Raw genomic sequence first — 16264 nt, forward strand, 5'->3', positions numbered from 1 at the left:
GCACCATTGATGAAGTGAAGTTTGTTCTTGGAGCGTAAAGCCATCATCATGGATCTAGACCATGAATGATAATTTCCAGCATTCAACAATGGAGTAACTAACACAATAGTTGGATTCTCATTAGGATGCATGAAGTATGGATTAAGGGTATCATTTTGATAACCTTTGTTGGTGTTGAAATTCACATTAGGTTTATGTGTTGGAGCATGACCATTAATGGTGCTCAAGGAACTCTCAATTGACATAGTATTACAAAAGATAAGAAGAAGAAGAAGGTGATTACAATGAATGAAGTAAAGAAAGAATAGGGTGATATTTGTGAATATTATGCAGTAAAAATGGTGAAAGCGAAACCATGAGTCGATGATACCATGTGAAATCTAAAACAAGAACACCATTAAAATGAAGAAAATAGCTTGCAGTTCATAATGAAGAAAGAGTTACGAAAGATCTATCATACAATGATCAAGTCCACCATACTTATATCATCTATAGTTAGTTATCATTACTAACAAACTCTCAACAAATTATAACAACCTATTGTAAGTTAGTTATTGATAAGTTAAACTAAAGATCACATCAAATGTTAAGCTGACTTGCTAAGCAAGTAACTGTACAAACCACTATTTTTTTCTTATTTCTTCTCATTTTAGTATATGACATCTTTCGTGTATCTTTAAAAGATTTGTAATTCTTTTATTATCTCTTTATATATATATATATATATATATATATATATATATATATATATATATATATATATATATATATATATATATATATATATATATATATATATATATATATATATATATATATATATATATATATATATATATATATATATATATATATAGTTGACATGAAGGAGGTGCAATGTTACAACTGTTAAGGATTTGGTCATTATGATCGAGATTGTCGAAGAAAGAAGGAGTCAGGAGCAAAAGATAATGACGAAGTGAAATATGCACATGCTGGAGGAAGTGACTCTAATGATATACTACTCATGGAAAATACTCATTCGAATGATGGACAAACCAATATGTGGTACATGGATTCAGGATTCAGGATGCAGTAACCATATGACTGGTATTAAGAACTAGTTCACCAAGTTATATGAATCCGTCAAGAAAGTGATAAAGTTTGTAGGTTGCAGACATGTCACATCAAAGAGAAGAAGAAACATAGATGTGTTGAGAATAAATGGCCAGAGGGCCAATATAACAGACATATTATATGTACCTTCAATGACAAGTAATTTGATAAGCATATGTCAACTACTTGCCAAATGGTATAATACGAGGTTGGAAGAAAATCTGATGAAGGTGTATAATGTTACACGAAAGATGATCCTGAAAGCACCATTGGAAGATAACAAAACCTTTAAGATTTATTTCAACATGGTTGATCATCAGTGTCTTTCTTCGACTGTTGTCAAAGATAAGAACTGCTTATGGAATCACATGTATGGACACCTAAACTTCAAAGGTCTAAGTATGCTCAATTAGAAGAAAATGGTGTATGGATTACCTCAAGAAAAGGAACTAAGTCAAGTGTGTAATGAATGCTGCAAAGCAAAGTAGCCTAAGAAAGCATTCAAACATGACTTATCCATGAAGTCGAGAGAAAAGCTAGAGCTTGTTCACTCTTATGTGTGGGGACCTTTTGAAGTAAGGTCGAATGGAGGTAACTGCTACTTCCTAACTTTCATAGATGAATTCACTATATATATGCAGATTTACCTTATTGAAAGGAGGAGTGAGGTATTCACACAGTTCAAGAAGCTTAATTTGCATGTTGAGAAACAAAGTGGATGTAAGCTAAAGAAACTGAGAATTGATGGTGGTGGTGAATACACCTCTAGAGGATTTGTAAGATTTTGCATTGATGAAGGTATATAGCACGAAGTCATTGCATCCTATACACCTCAGTATAATGGTATATCTGAGAGGAGAAATAGAAGTATATTGAACATGGCAAGGAGCATGCTGAAATCTAAAGATATGTCAAAGAGATTTTAGGGTGAAGCAACTTCGACAACAATGTACAGTCTAAGCAGATGGCCAACTAAAAAGATAGTCGAGAAGACACCTTATGAGATTTTAGGCATGTTAGAGTATTTGGATCAATGTGTTTCAGGCATGTACCTAAACAATTAAGGAGGAAGTTAGATGATCGAAGTCAGACCATGGTGCTCATAAGTTATCATTTCCCTGATGCATAGAAGTTGTATTCACCAAACAATGATAAACTTGTGATCAGAAGGGATGCTCTAGTGGATGAAAGCAAAGGGTGGGATTAGAGTAATAGGGCAGTTCGAGGGGAGCAAGATATACTCACCACTCTGTTTGAAGAAGACCAACAAACTGAAGTCACAACCGATCGAAATAAAGAGCCACCTTAGAAAAACGTTAAAAGACCGACTAGAGAAATAATTGAGTCGACAATGCTAGTTGGATATGAGATATTTCCAGATTAAGCAGTCAATTTAGAGGCGACTTAATAGAAGAAGTTGTGATGATGGATGAGTTAGAACCAATCGATTTTGATCAAGCCATGAATGATTCAAATTGATTAGCAGTCATGCAAGAAGAACTCGGGGCAATCGAGAAGAATAAGACATGAGAGCTTGTCGAAAAGTCAATCAAGAAGCCAATTGATGTGAAATGAGTCTATAAGTTGAAACTAAGGCCAAATGGTGAAGTTATATGAAATTTTTAATGATATGCAAATAGTTGATACATAAGTTGGTATATAATTATTTTTATTTTAGAATTAAGAAATTATTTCAATACAAATACAAATAGTATCTATAAAGTTATGAAAATTATACATTTTTGTTTTTGTCTGAATTCGAATCCATGATCTTTTATTGAGAAAAGATGTGTTTTTACATACGAATATGAATAACGTGGCACATAGATAGTTCAAATGTTAGCAAGATGATACATGATTGTGATTTAATATAACATATAGATTTTAAGAATGTTTTTGACAAATATAGTAAATACATTTATATTATAATTATTTATTGTATATTTTAACAAATGTAGTCAATATTCTCTTTCGTACAACAATATAAATTAATCGCAAATGAAAAGAAAAAAATATATGGGGAAAATGAGAGTGACATATAAGATTTATTTTTATAAAAAATTATTATATAAAACTATAACTAAAAATATTATAGTGAAAATTTATATGAAATTTTTAATGATATGCAAATAGTTGATAGATAAATTGACATATAATTATTTTCATTTTATAATTAAGAAATTATTGCAATACAAATACAAATAATATCTATAAAGTTATGAAAATTATACATTTTTGTCTTTTTATCTTCATTTGAACCCATGATCTTTGACAGAGAATAAATATGTGTTTTTTTCTTCATTTGAGAAGTAAAGATGAGTTTTAGAGTGTACCACTTAATAATATGAATGATGTAGCACATAGATAGCCTAAATGTTAGCATGATGATGCGATTCTAATTTAATATATTATCTTTTGAACAACAATATAAATGAATCACAAACGAAAAGGAAAAAATATATGGAGAAGTTGAAAGGGATCTATAAGATTTATTTTTAGAAAAATTATCGTATAAAACTATAATAAAAAATATTATAGTGGTAATTTATATGAAATTTTTAATGATATGAAAATAGTTGATACATAATTTGATATATAATTATTTATATTTTATGATTAAGAAATTATTGCAATACAAATTCAAATAGTATCTATAAAGTTATCAAAATTGTAAAATTTTCCTTTTGGACGCGAATCCATGACTTTTGATAGGGAATGAATATATGTTTTTACATAAGAATATGAATGAAGTGACACATAGATAGTTCAAATATTAATAAGATGATGTGTGATTCCGATTTAATATAATATATAGATTTTAAGAATGTTTTTGACAAATATAGTAATACATTTATATTCTAATATTTTTTTGTAAATTTATTTTAATTAATATAGTCAATATTCTCTTTTGAACAACAATATAAATTAATCACAAATGAAAAGGAAATAATATATGGGGAAGTTGAGAGTGACAAATAAGATTTATTTTTAGAAAAAATTACTATGTAAAATATATGGGGAAAATACTATTGTAGTGATAATTTATATAAAATTTTAATGATATGCAAATAGTTGATACATAAATTGATATATAATTATTTTCATTTTATATTTAAGAAATTATTGTAATACAAATACAAATAGTATCGATAAAGTTATGAAAATTATAAATTTTTGTTTTTGTCTTGATTCGAATCCATTCGAATCCATGACCTTTGATAGGGAATAGATATGTGTTTTTACATAAGAATATGAATGAAGTAGCACATAGATAGTCCAAATGTTAGTAAGATGATGCTTGATTCCGATTTAATGTAATATATAGATTTTAAGAATGTTTTTGACAAATATTACATTTATATTATAATAATTTATTGTAAATTTAATTTTATAAATATAGTCGGTATTCTCTTTTAAACAACAATATAAATTAATCACAAATAAAAAGGAAAAAATATATGGGGAAGTTAAGAGTGACATATAAGATTTATTTTTAGAAAAAATTACTATATAAAATAATAAAAAAATATTGTAGTGATAATTTATATAAAATTTTAATGATATGCAAATAGTAGATACAAAAGTTGGTATATAATTATTTTTATTATATAATTAAGAAATTATTGCATACAAATACAAATAGTATTTATAAAGTTATGAAAATTATAATTTTTTGCTTTCTTTTTGGATTGGAATCTATGATCTTTGATAAGGAATATATATGTATTTTTACATAAGAGTATGAATGAAGTTGCACATATATAGTCCAAATGTTAGTCGGATTATGCATGATTCCGATTTAATATAAAATATAGATTTTAAGAATATTTTTGACAAATATAGTAAATACATTTGTATTATAACTTCCTCTTCTTCAAAGGTGTATCAAGTGACCAAGTGTTGTTGACTTCGATGGACTCGAGTTTCTCATTCATTGCTTCCACCCACTTCAAATCATTTAATGTTTCAACTGCATTGACTGGTTCGACATATGCATAGAAATCATAGTGTGTCAGCTCACCTTCATCGTCGATCATATCATCTGATGTAATCATACATTCTTGCAACTTTCCAGACACGTGTCTTATCCTTTGAGGTATGCTTGTGCTTGCTTGACATCTGAATTCTTCTTGTTGAACTTCTCTTTCGACTTCACGTGCTAGTTCTTCATATTAGATTCTCATTAAATCCTTCTTGACATTTTCAGTCTAATCCCATTCCTTAATGTCATTTATGATCACGTCCCTGTTGATCACTACTTGTTTGTTCACTGAGTCAACAACTTGTAACCTCTAGTCGAATGATATCCTATTAGGATCATCTTACTCGACTTGTCATCAAGTTTTCTTCTCAACTGATCTCGCACATGTCTATGTGCTATAGATTCAAATACCTTCAGAAGAATCAAGCTAGGCTTGACACCAGACAAACATTCCTCTGGAGTGATTCCTTCTAGCCTTTTTGTCTGACATATGTTCAAAATATATGTTGTTGTCGACACAACTTTTACCCATAAATCTTTTGGTATATGCTTTCCTTTCAACATATTTCTCACCATATTCATGATGGTTTTATTCTTCCTTTATGCAGTTCCATTATGCTGTGGAGTGTAGGGTGGCACCACCTCATTCATAATCCATTCTTTTTCACATAATGTGTTGAAGTATTTCAACACATATTCTCCACCACAATCAGTCCTCAGAATCTTGAGCTTTCAACCATAGATTTAAATTTGGCAAATACCTCAATCACTTCACTTTTCTTCTTGATCGGGTAAGTCCATAGTTTTCGACTGAAATCATCTATGAATATGGAAAAGTATTTGTTACCTCCAATTGAATCCACCTGGATAGATCCACACACATAAGAGTAAATGACTTCAATGTTTTCCTTCGACTTGCTTCTTGCATCCTTGTTGAAGTTGTTCTTGTGCTGCTTTTCCTGCACACATTCCTCACATACTTCATTTGGAATGTCAATTTCTAGTAACCCTGAAACCATATTTCTTCTCTTTAGATCTCTGATGTCTTTGAATTTGGGATGACCAGGATTATAATGCCATATCCAATCATCCTTGCTAGCTGTAGTTGCAAGGCACTTGTGCTCCATCACATTAATTTCAATCCTGAAGGTTCTATTATGAGACACAGGTGCCTTCAAGATTAACCTTCCACCTAAGTCGAGAACTAACATTATCTTGTCTTTGATCGACACTTTGTAATTATTTTTTACCAACTGCCATATACTGAGCAAATTAATTTTCATGCCTGGTATATACATTACATTCGAAATTACTGATCTTTTGACATCTTTCCTCATAATCATAACATCACCAATACCTTCCGTTGCTAGAGCATTATCATTTTCAAATTTCTCATATTCTTCATTGAGGATTTCATGTTGACAAACCAATCTTTCCTACCAGTCATGTGTGATGAGCCTCCTGAGTCAAAATACCATTAGTCCTGGAATCTTTCTTCATCTCTTGTTGTGACCATCAATAACATCTCTTCTTCTTCATGCTTTGGAAGCTTTGCATCATTATCTTGATTCTTTTTGTTTTTCAGGACAATCACTAGAGTAGTGACCATACTTCTGACAGTTAAAACACTAAATGTGACTTTTGTCAGGTTTTCAACCATCATCTTTTTCTTTACCTGCAACACCACCTCTTTGGTTGCTTTGGTATGAAAACTTTCTTTGATTCAACCAGCCTCCTTCTTGCTGATATTGACGAGTCGGATTGTTGTAGCCTCCTATACCTTTATTGTCAACCACTTCCCTTTACGTTTCTTTTCTCTTGATGGTTGTGACTGCAAAGCCATATCACTCTTCGACTTGCCTATAACTCTTTCATCCATTCTTTGTTCATGAGACTCAAGCTTCCCTTGAAGCTCTTCCTTTGTCAATGTTGACAAATCTTTCGACTCTTTTATGGCTACTACCACGTGGTCAAACTTTGGAGTCAATGACCTCAAGATCTTTGAAATAACTAATCTTGATGTCAACCCTTCTCCACATACCTTGATTTGATTCACCAGTTTTGTAATCCTAGTGAAAAAATCAGTTATGCTTTCATTGTCTTCCATCCGAAGCAATTCATACGTTCTTTTGTGAGTTTGTAACCTCACTTCTTTCACCTTTTTTGCACCTCCAAACAATTTTTCAAGAATTTCCCATGCTTCTTTCGCTGATTCAAGAATTTTCCAAACGATTTTTCAAGAGTTTTTCAAGAATTGTCTGCATCAACACATTGATGGATCATAAAGTGAGCTTTATAATCTTTCTTCTTCAATTCTTTGTGTGTAGCCTTTTCTTCATCTGCCGCGTTTGCTGCAAGCGGTGTCACTCCCTCCTTCACAAGATCCCAAAGATCTTGATAACAAAAGACAATCTTTATCCACTTGCACAAATTCTCGTAATTCCGATTCTTCAGAATTGGGAGACTCGCCGGAAAATGCCTGTTCAAATGATCCATCACCATCGTGTTTTGCTTCTCACGAATCGTTCAGTCCGTGCTCTAGATATCAGATGTTGGAAATTCACCAAAACCTATGGAGAGTTCTGCTGCAATATTGATGAACAAGATTCAATCACACCTATCGAATTCCCTCATGTTCTTCACTCTTCACTCGAGTGAATCAACCATTCTTAGTTGCAAGGTTACGCTACACAATTTTAATGGAAGAAGAAGGAAAATTGAATTTGACAAGAAAAGAAAATAACCACAAATATATAACAACCATATCAAAAAAATAAATAATTAAAAAACAAACATTTATTGAAAGCTTTTCCTCTATCAATAAACTTCATTTTTTTAGAACCAAAATTTTTGGAATGTATTTGCTACAGATTAGTCGCGATTTTGACTATCGATTAGTTATGAATTCTTTTAGGTTTATGAACAATGTTGACTTTAGTCATGTCGTATGCCACGTTAGCATCTTGCTACGCTGACACTGTCATGTGTATACCTAGTCATAAAAAAAACTTCCATGTGACACGCCACATCAGCTTCTGTTAACGAATATTGACAGGAGGAACAAAAAATATAGATGAAAAATATTAGGAGGACCATCCTTCGAAGAAATTTTTTTAGGGACTAAAAATGAAAATGACAATATATGATTATAAAAAGTTTTTTATCCTAAAATTTTTTCAAAAATTGTAGAAATTAACCACATAATAATAGGAATAATACCATCATGAAAGTGCAGAGAGAAAAATGGGAAAGTGAGAGTGTTTACTGAATTTAGATATTGTTGTTCTACAAGCTATCATTTGCTCATTTTCATTTTCTTCATAAAAAAAGGAACTAATACTACAAGCTAGTGCGCATGCACTTGCATGCACTATTTCCATTAAAACACAATGTAACCACTTTCTTTTAAGAGTCACTGGCAAAAGTTGATGCCTTAAATATTTGAAAATTTAAATGCGGTTCAAGCCAATATATATTGTGCCCCACCAATTGCTTCCCTTTAAATACACTTTTCTATTTGCATACGAATATTCCATTTCCACTTTTCTATAAATGCACGTATATTATATTTTGGGACATACTTGAGCTATTAATACTAACAAATCTTTCTATTTTTGTTCATCAATGCTGCTTTGGCTTCACTTTACACTATGCATGCTGCTGAAGATTCGTCCTTGTTAGTTTTCTGATCATGTTTGGTGGAGCTTTGAATAAATTGAATTCCAAAGCTCTAATGGAAAAGAACACATATGGGGCGATGTTGTGTTTCTTGGCCATGCTTCTAATGCATTCTTCTTGTCAAAATGATGCAACTACTGATGTCTACATTGTTACTCTCAGACAAGCCCCTACTTCTCACTATCAACATAAGTTGACTACAGATTATAACAACTTCAGACATGGTACTTTTAGGAGAACCGCACTTCACAATCCAAGGTAACACCATCCCTTTCACTTTTGATGTTTTTAAGGTATAGAAAGTGTTTATGTTGCATGGACTAGTTAGTTAAAATGATTGTTTAGTAGTTAACATCTAAACAAGTCATGGACTAGTTAGTTTATTTGTGAACAATAATGTTTTTTTCTTCAGACATCAAAATTTTACAAAGACATATAAGAGACATGGTTCTAACGTTGCACAAGTTCATGATTCGTTGTTGAAGAAGGTGTTTAAAGGGGAGAAGTATCTGAAACTCTATAGCTATCATTACTTGATCAATGGATTTTCTGTGCTTGTTACTCAACAGCAGGTAGGGTGTTACTTTTCATTTTTCAAATCATGATTGTGGCTGTGTTTAGATAAACGGCTTAATTAAGCGCTTATAATTTTGAAATCACTTATAAAGGCAGAAAAGCTATCAAGGAGAAGAGAAGTGTCCAATGTGGTTTCAGATTTTTCTGTAAGAACTGCAACCACGCACACCCCGGAGTTTTTGGGTCTGCCACAGGGAGCTTGGTTTCAATCAGGTGGAGTTGAAACTGCCGGAGAAGGAATCACTATTGCATTTGTTGACACTGGCATTGATCCTACACACCCTAGTTTCTCTGATGATAAATCTGAACATCCATTTCATCCTCCTCCTCGATTTTCTGGCACATGCGAGATTACTCCAGATTTTCCATCTGGTTCTTGCAATAGGAAGCTTGTTGGAGCCTGTCATTTTGCAGCATCTGCTATAATCAGAGAAATACTTGATCCAACTGAGGACTATGCTTCTCCCTTCGACCGTGATGGCCATGGCACGTGAGTATTTCAGCACTTGCTCCATTCTTTTATTTGCGTCCATCGGGATATCAATATCAATCAATCGACCCTCAAAAATGTCCATTCCGATGTATCTGTAATATACAGGAACACAGCTTCTATTGCAGCTGGAAACCATGGAATTCCAGTGGTTGTTGACGGGTATCATTTTGGAAATGCTAGCGGGATGGCTCCTCATTCGCAGTAACTATTCTTTAACTTTAGTTTAAAGCTATTGTGCCACTATTATAATCTGTTTATGCATGCATACCTTTTCAATCTTTCACAGCATTGCTGTTTACAAGGCACTATACAAGGGATTTGGAGGATTTGCTGCAGATGTTGTTGCAGCTATTGATCAGGTAGATATATAGACTGACAAGTACTCAGTGCTGTTTACGCCATTTACGTAAGGCTTAGTAATATTATGACTGATTTGATTGTTTACAGGCAGCTCAAGATAGAGTTGATATAATATGCTTGTCAATCACTCCTAATAGGCGTCCTCCCGGTATTGCAACTTTCTTCAATCCAATAGACATGGCATTGTTGTCAGCTATAAAGGCTGGTATTTTTGTTGTGCAAGCTGCTGGAAATACTGGACCTTCGCCTATGAGCATGTCCTCCTTTAGCCCATGGATCTTTACTATTGGTGCCACCTCTCATGATCGAGTTTATAGCAACTCGCTATCTCTTGGAAATAATGTGACTATACTCGGAGTTGGACTTGCACGTAAAATTCTGTTGCTCTAATCTTGGATAGCTATACATGACTTTATTTTTTAGACTAATGCTGTATCATAACCAGATTTTAAATTTGTTCTTTTATGTCATTCCCAGCTGGCACGTCTGAGAACACAATGTACAAATTGATTCACGCGCATCATGCTTTGAACGATGACACGACAATTGCTGATGATATGTATGTTGGCGAGTGTCAAGATGCAAGTAAGTTCAATAAAGATTTGGTCCAAGGAAACCTCTTAATGTGTAGCTACTCGATGCGATTTGTGCTTGGTCTCTCCAGCATCAACCAGGCCGTAGAAACAGCCACAAATCTTAGTGCTGCCGGGGTTGTTTTTCCCATGAATCCTTCTGTGAATGGTTTTCAGCTTAATCCAACTCCAATGAAAATTCCTGGCATAATAATTCCATTTGCAAATGATTCCAAGGTTGGTTGTCCGTTTTCCCTTTTCGAAATATGCTTATCATCTTTGATGTTCTCATAATGTATATATTGTTTTTTACTGAGCAGATACTATTACAATACTATAATTCTTCACTGGAAAAAGACGGTATTTCAGAAAAAATTGTTAAACTTGGGGCTGTTGCTAGCATTAATGGTGGACTTACGGCGAGCTATAATAATGTTGCTCCAACTGTTATGTATTACTCCGCCAGAGGACCCGATCCAGAGGACAGTTTTCCTCATGAAGCTGACATTTTGAAACCCAATCTGGTAGCCCCTGGAAGTTTTATATGGGCTGCTTGGAGTTCTGTTGCCACTGATTCAGATGAATTTCTAGGTTTGTTAACACATAAACATACTTTTACGCAAAGACAAAGACTAGCAACACAATCTATTATTGACTTAAATTCACGCTGGTTCGATCCACATGAATTTAGGCCAATAACATAATGATCTATATAGATCTTTGTATCTCGAAGGATTAGTCTTTACGCATGTCCGTAAAATGAAATGTGAATATCTGATGATCTATATTTTTTAACAACAGGTGAGAATTTTGCAATGTTGTCTGGCACAAGCATGGCTGCACCTCATGTTGCTGGTCTTGCTGCACTAGTCAAGCAAAAGTTTCCCAATTTCAGTCCTGCAGCCATTGGATCCGCACTTTCCACGACAGCATCACTGTCAGACAACAGTGGGAAGCCAATAATGGCGCAGCGGTCCTATCCCTCCTCAGACCTAAACCAATCCCCAGCAACTCCATTTGACATGGGAAGCGGTTTCGTGAACGCTACCGCAGCATTAAACCCTGGATTGCTTTTCGATTCAAGTAAGCCACTTAATGAACTTCTAAACCTTTTCATTATATTTATAATGTCTATAAGCTTATTTGAGTTGTGTATATGGCATGTATTTCGTTGTAGGTTATGATGATTACATGTCTTTTCTCTGCGGTATCAATGGCACAGCTTCTGTAGTTCTAGACTACACTGGTCAGAGTTGTTTGATTTATAACTCTACTGGCTATGGCACTGATCTAAACATGCCTTCAATCACAATAGCAAGGTTGGACCAATCAAGATTAGTGCAGAGAACAGTACAAAACATTGCTGGAAATGAAACTTACAATGTTGGTTGGAGTTCTCCATATGGAGTTTCAGTTAAAATATATCCAACTCGGTTCTCTCTAGCCAATGGGGAGAGACAAATCTTATCTGTGATGTTCAACGCAACCAGCAACAGCTCGATTGCAAGCTTTGGAAGGATTGGATTGTTTGGTAATCAAGGTCATGTAGTCAATATTCCTGTGTCTGTCATTGTTAAAATCTCACTATGAGATAGTTAGAATGGTTAGTGCAAATTAGCAAGATATAACTACAAATTTGTTCAATACACCTTAATAGATGCTGTTAATGTATGCAACTATATTTAGCTATACCAGTGATTCATGTAAGTCACTTAATGAACTTCTGGATCATTATATATAATGTTATCGGTGCGGATCTATCATATTATTGCTTTGATTTCTATCAATTTCTTATGCTAATGAAACATTAATGATTTTGCAGTAAAAATGGCAAGAGAATGTTATTTATATTATCGGATTAATAAGACATATTTTTTCTAAATTTGCACAAACCACTCAGATTCTCAGAAATCACCTTTATTGTCTAGTATACACTATTTTCCTATATTTCAACCCTTGGCCTCAAATTTCAACTTCTGCATTATTCGTCAGCTTTCAGTAGGACTTATAATATCAGATTTTTTTCAGAAGACAGTCCCTAGCAGCTTTTAGTTGGCGAACAGCAGCTCTAATGCCAATGCGATCATCTGGATTGTCTGCAGTGCAGGACACGCCAACTCCCATAATTGCATCCACACACTGAATTTGTAGATTAGTGTCTCTAGCAGAGACGTCATCGTAAATGAGAGATAGCAGCTGAGGGTCAATGACTTGAACAGTCTTGTTTATGAATGCTGATTGCACCCATTTTGCTATGCTCAGGCCTACACTGAAGCAATCATCTTGTGGACTTTTCCCAGAGAAGAGCTCTAGTAACACTATCCCAAAACTATATACATCTCCTGCTGCCGACGCTTTCTCTCCCCATCCGTACTCTACGTCGAGAGAAAAAGTACTTTATCAGTTATAGTTAAACAAAGCATGATAGAATTAAGAATATCAAATATTCAATGAAAAAGGACGTTGTCAGCGTACTAACCTGGAGGTATGTAACCGATTGAACCTCGAAGGACATGAGTGGAACTGACAGAAAATTGATCATTTGATTTTCGAATCAGTAACCTAGCTAAACCAAAGTCTCCAACCTTTGCAGTCATATCTTCATTCAGGAGAATGTTACTTGGCTTTATATCACAGTGCACAATCGCTGTTTCACTGTCATTGTGTAGGTAATCTAATGCAGAAGCAACATCTATCGCTATATTTAGTCTCTCCATAAGGTTCAAACCATTTCCATTTCCATGTTTTCTCCTCTCCTTAATCCAATCTTCCAAGCTCCCCTTACTTAAATACTCGTAGATCAAAGCCAGAAAATCGTTGTTTCTAAAATCAACACTAGAGCACGATGTGATTAGCTTAACAAGATTTCTATGCCTTGAGTTCTTCATAGCCTCACACTCTGCAAAGAAACTCTTTAAAGAACCTGTTCTTTGCGTGTCAAGCACTTTCACTGCAACAGTACTGTTTTCTTGACTTAGATTGCCTTTATACACCGATCCAAAACTCCCAGTTCCTATTAAATTTTCCTGGCTGAACCCGTCAGTTGCCAAACGAAGCTCGTCGTAAGAGACCATTGGAGTCTGTTGTCAGAGAGAATGTTAGTTAATAATTTGTTAGGTTAGTTATCTTTGTTATCTTCTTCATTTTCGTATGGACTAGTATGTCTAAATAGAGTCTGTTTAGTAAACATTTTAGTCATACCTGTGGCTTTAGCTGTTCAGATGTTGCTGCTACCTTCACATTGGTATACTTCATGTATATTAGCAAGCCAGTTGCGAGACATAGAACCGATATTAGCACAACAGGCATGATAATATATAATCTGATATGTGTTCTTTTATGGACTCGAGGCGCACATGCAAAGTTCAAGCATAGTTTCGTATTGCCTTCTAAGTGGACATCAGAGAGATTTTGGAAAACTCCACCACTGGGAATGACTCCTTCTAAATCATTGAAAGAGAGGTTTAAAAGCTTAAGGACGCGCAGATTTTGAAGTTCAATAGGAATGGATCCAGAGAGTAGGTTGGATGACAAGTCCAAAGTTTCCAAGCCTTTCAAATCTCCAAAAGCTTTTGGAATGGAGCCTGAAAGCATATTCCTGGCCAAAAACAATTTCTCCAAACTCAAACAACTGCTGAATGAGCTGGGGATGTTTCCATTCAATTGGTTGTTGGAAAAGTCAATGGTGGCAATGGTAGTCAATTTCCCAACTTGAGGTATTGCTCCACTCAACAGATTATTTGATAAGTTTAAAACATTGCTCAAAGTTGGCAGATTGAGGATTTCCACAGGTATGCTTCCATTGAGTTTGTTGCTAGATAAGTCCATGTAGAGAAGCCTTTGATAATTCCCAAAATTGTTCGGTATTCTACTCACGAGTTCATTTCTTGACAAATCAATCCTGTTTAACTTTACAAGACCACCAAGAGAATTTGGAATAGACCCTGATAGACTATTTCCAGCCAGATCTAGCACTTGTAGTTCCTCTAACTGGCCTAACTCCTTTGGAATCTCTCCACTAATTGAATTGTAGCTCAAGTTTAACAAACTCAAACCACTAAGACGACCGATGGAAGTTGGTATACTTCCATTGAAACGATTCTCTCCCATGTATAATATTGAGAGTTCCTTGGAGAGATTGCCAATGGTATCAGGAATCACACCTTCTAGCATATTTCCATCAAATGCTAGAAAGTTCAAGTGAGTGCTGTTTGTCAATGAAGTGATGAAGTCCAAACCACCTACTCCCGAGTTGACTATCCTGTTATAACCAATATTATACATGTGAAGAAATGGAAGGTTTCCTAAACCAGGTGGAACTGTTCCTTCCAAACGGTTAGAGGCCATGCGAATGATCCTAATATTGGTGAGGTTATGCAAAGACCCTGGAATTCTACCTGTGAACTTATTGAAGCAAAAATTGAACACTAGTAGTTTTGGAAGTTTAACACCAACATCATAAGGAATATCACCCCATAAGGAATTTGAAGCTAAGGCTAAGGTAACAAGGGAAGACAAATTGTACACGACAGATGGAACAGGTCCTGTAAGATTATTAAGAGTGAGATCAAGCTCGATTAAACCATGTAGCCTACCTAAGTCGTTCGGAATCCAGCCACTAAGAGAGTTGGTGCCAAAACTTATATTTCTCAGAGATGAAATATTTCCTAAAGCTGCTGGAATTGAACCATGGAAGCTATTCCTTCCAAGTTTCAAGACCTGCAGTTTTTTCAAGGTGCCAATGTCTTCAGGAATTCTGCTTACAATCTTGTTTGAGGACAAGTCAAGAGTATTGAGCTCGTTTAGGTTTGTAAGATTCGAAAGAAGCATTCCTTCGAATCTGTTAGAGCTCAAGTTCAGAACTCTCAAGTTATTTAGATTGGTGATTTGGTTAGGAATGAATCCTGTGAGCTGGTTATCCTGCAATTGTAGGGACTGAAGGGAGGAGATGTTACCTATATAAGGGCTTAAGTTACCCGAAAGTCCGAAACCTGAAAGATCTAAGGCAGTCACTCTTTGGTTACGCGTGTCGCACAAGACACCGGTCCAATTGCAAGGAGATGAGTTATGGCTCCAAGAAGATAATGGGTGAGAGCTAGAACTAGAAGTTTCATTGTTAATACTCAATTGAGACTTTAATGAGAATAAGGCTTGTTTGTCTGTGGTGATGCTAAGAGTGGTGGATGATACACCAATCAAAAGGGTCATTAATAAGGCAAAAATATGAAGAAGTGAATGAGAAAACAAAGCCATGGTTGCTTCTTTGGTTTTTGGTTTGCATGCAGGTTTATGATATTCATATTATGCTGAGAAGATGTGTATTTATAGCACCCTGTGGAAACTGTAGCACACACTGTTTATTTAGTTATGAATTCTCTTCTTTTCTCAGTTGAGTCACATCACAAGTGTCATTTTCATGTATGTATAGCAGTTTGACCAAGTCTCAGAGGTTAATGGTTATATAGTCAACTAACCTAGCATTTCAACACCAAAATTAACGTTACTGTT

General features: G+C 34.5%; 2 protein-coding genes across 2 annotated transcripts; one reads left to right on the forward strand and one right to left on the reverse strand.

Moving 5' to 3' along the window:
- Positions 1-8400: 8400 nt before the first annotated feature.
- On the forward strand, positions 8401-12519 carry LOC127101564 (subtilisin-like protease SBT2.3). The gene is made up of 10 exons (XM_051039010.1): positions 8401-9013; positions 9168-9327; positions 9424-9821; positions 9930-10025; positions 10111-10183; positions 10272-10554; positions 10662-10993; positions 11077-11347; positions 11558-11839; positions 11934-12519. The coding sequence occupies exons 1-10, from the start codon at positions 8769-8771 to the stop codon at positions 12344-12346; spliced, it is 2553 nt and encodes an 850-aa protein (XP_050894967.1). The 5' UTR covers positions 8401-8768; the 3' UTR covers positions 12347-12519.
- Positions 12520-12532: 13 nt separating this feature from the next.
- Positions 12533-16031, reverse strand: LOC127101563 (putative receptor-like protein kinase At3g47110). The gene is made up of 3 exons (XM_051039009.1): positions 13958-16031; positions 13236-13836; positions 12533-13131 (listed from the first exon to the last, which is right to left on the reverse strand). Exons 1-3 carry the CDS (start codon positions 16007-16009, stop codon positions 12770-12772), a joined length of 3015 nt encoding a protein of 1004 aa, XP_050894966.1. The 5' UTR covers positions 16010-16031; the 3' UTR covers positions 12533-12769.
- Positions 16032-16264: the final 233 nt, after the last annotated feature.

This window comes from Lathyrus oleraceus, chromosome 7 (assembly GCF_024323335.1).
Source record: "Lathyrus oleraceus cultivar Zhongwan6 chromosome 7, CAAS_Psat_ZW6_1.0, whole genome shotgun sequence".
Classification (NCBI taxonomy): Eukaryota; Viridiplantae; Streptophyta; class Magnoliopsida; order Fabales; family Fabaceae; genus Lathyrus; species Lathyrus oleraceus.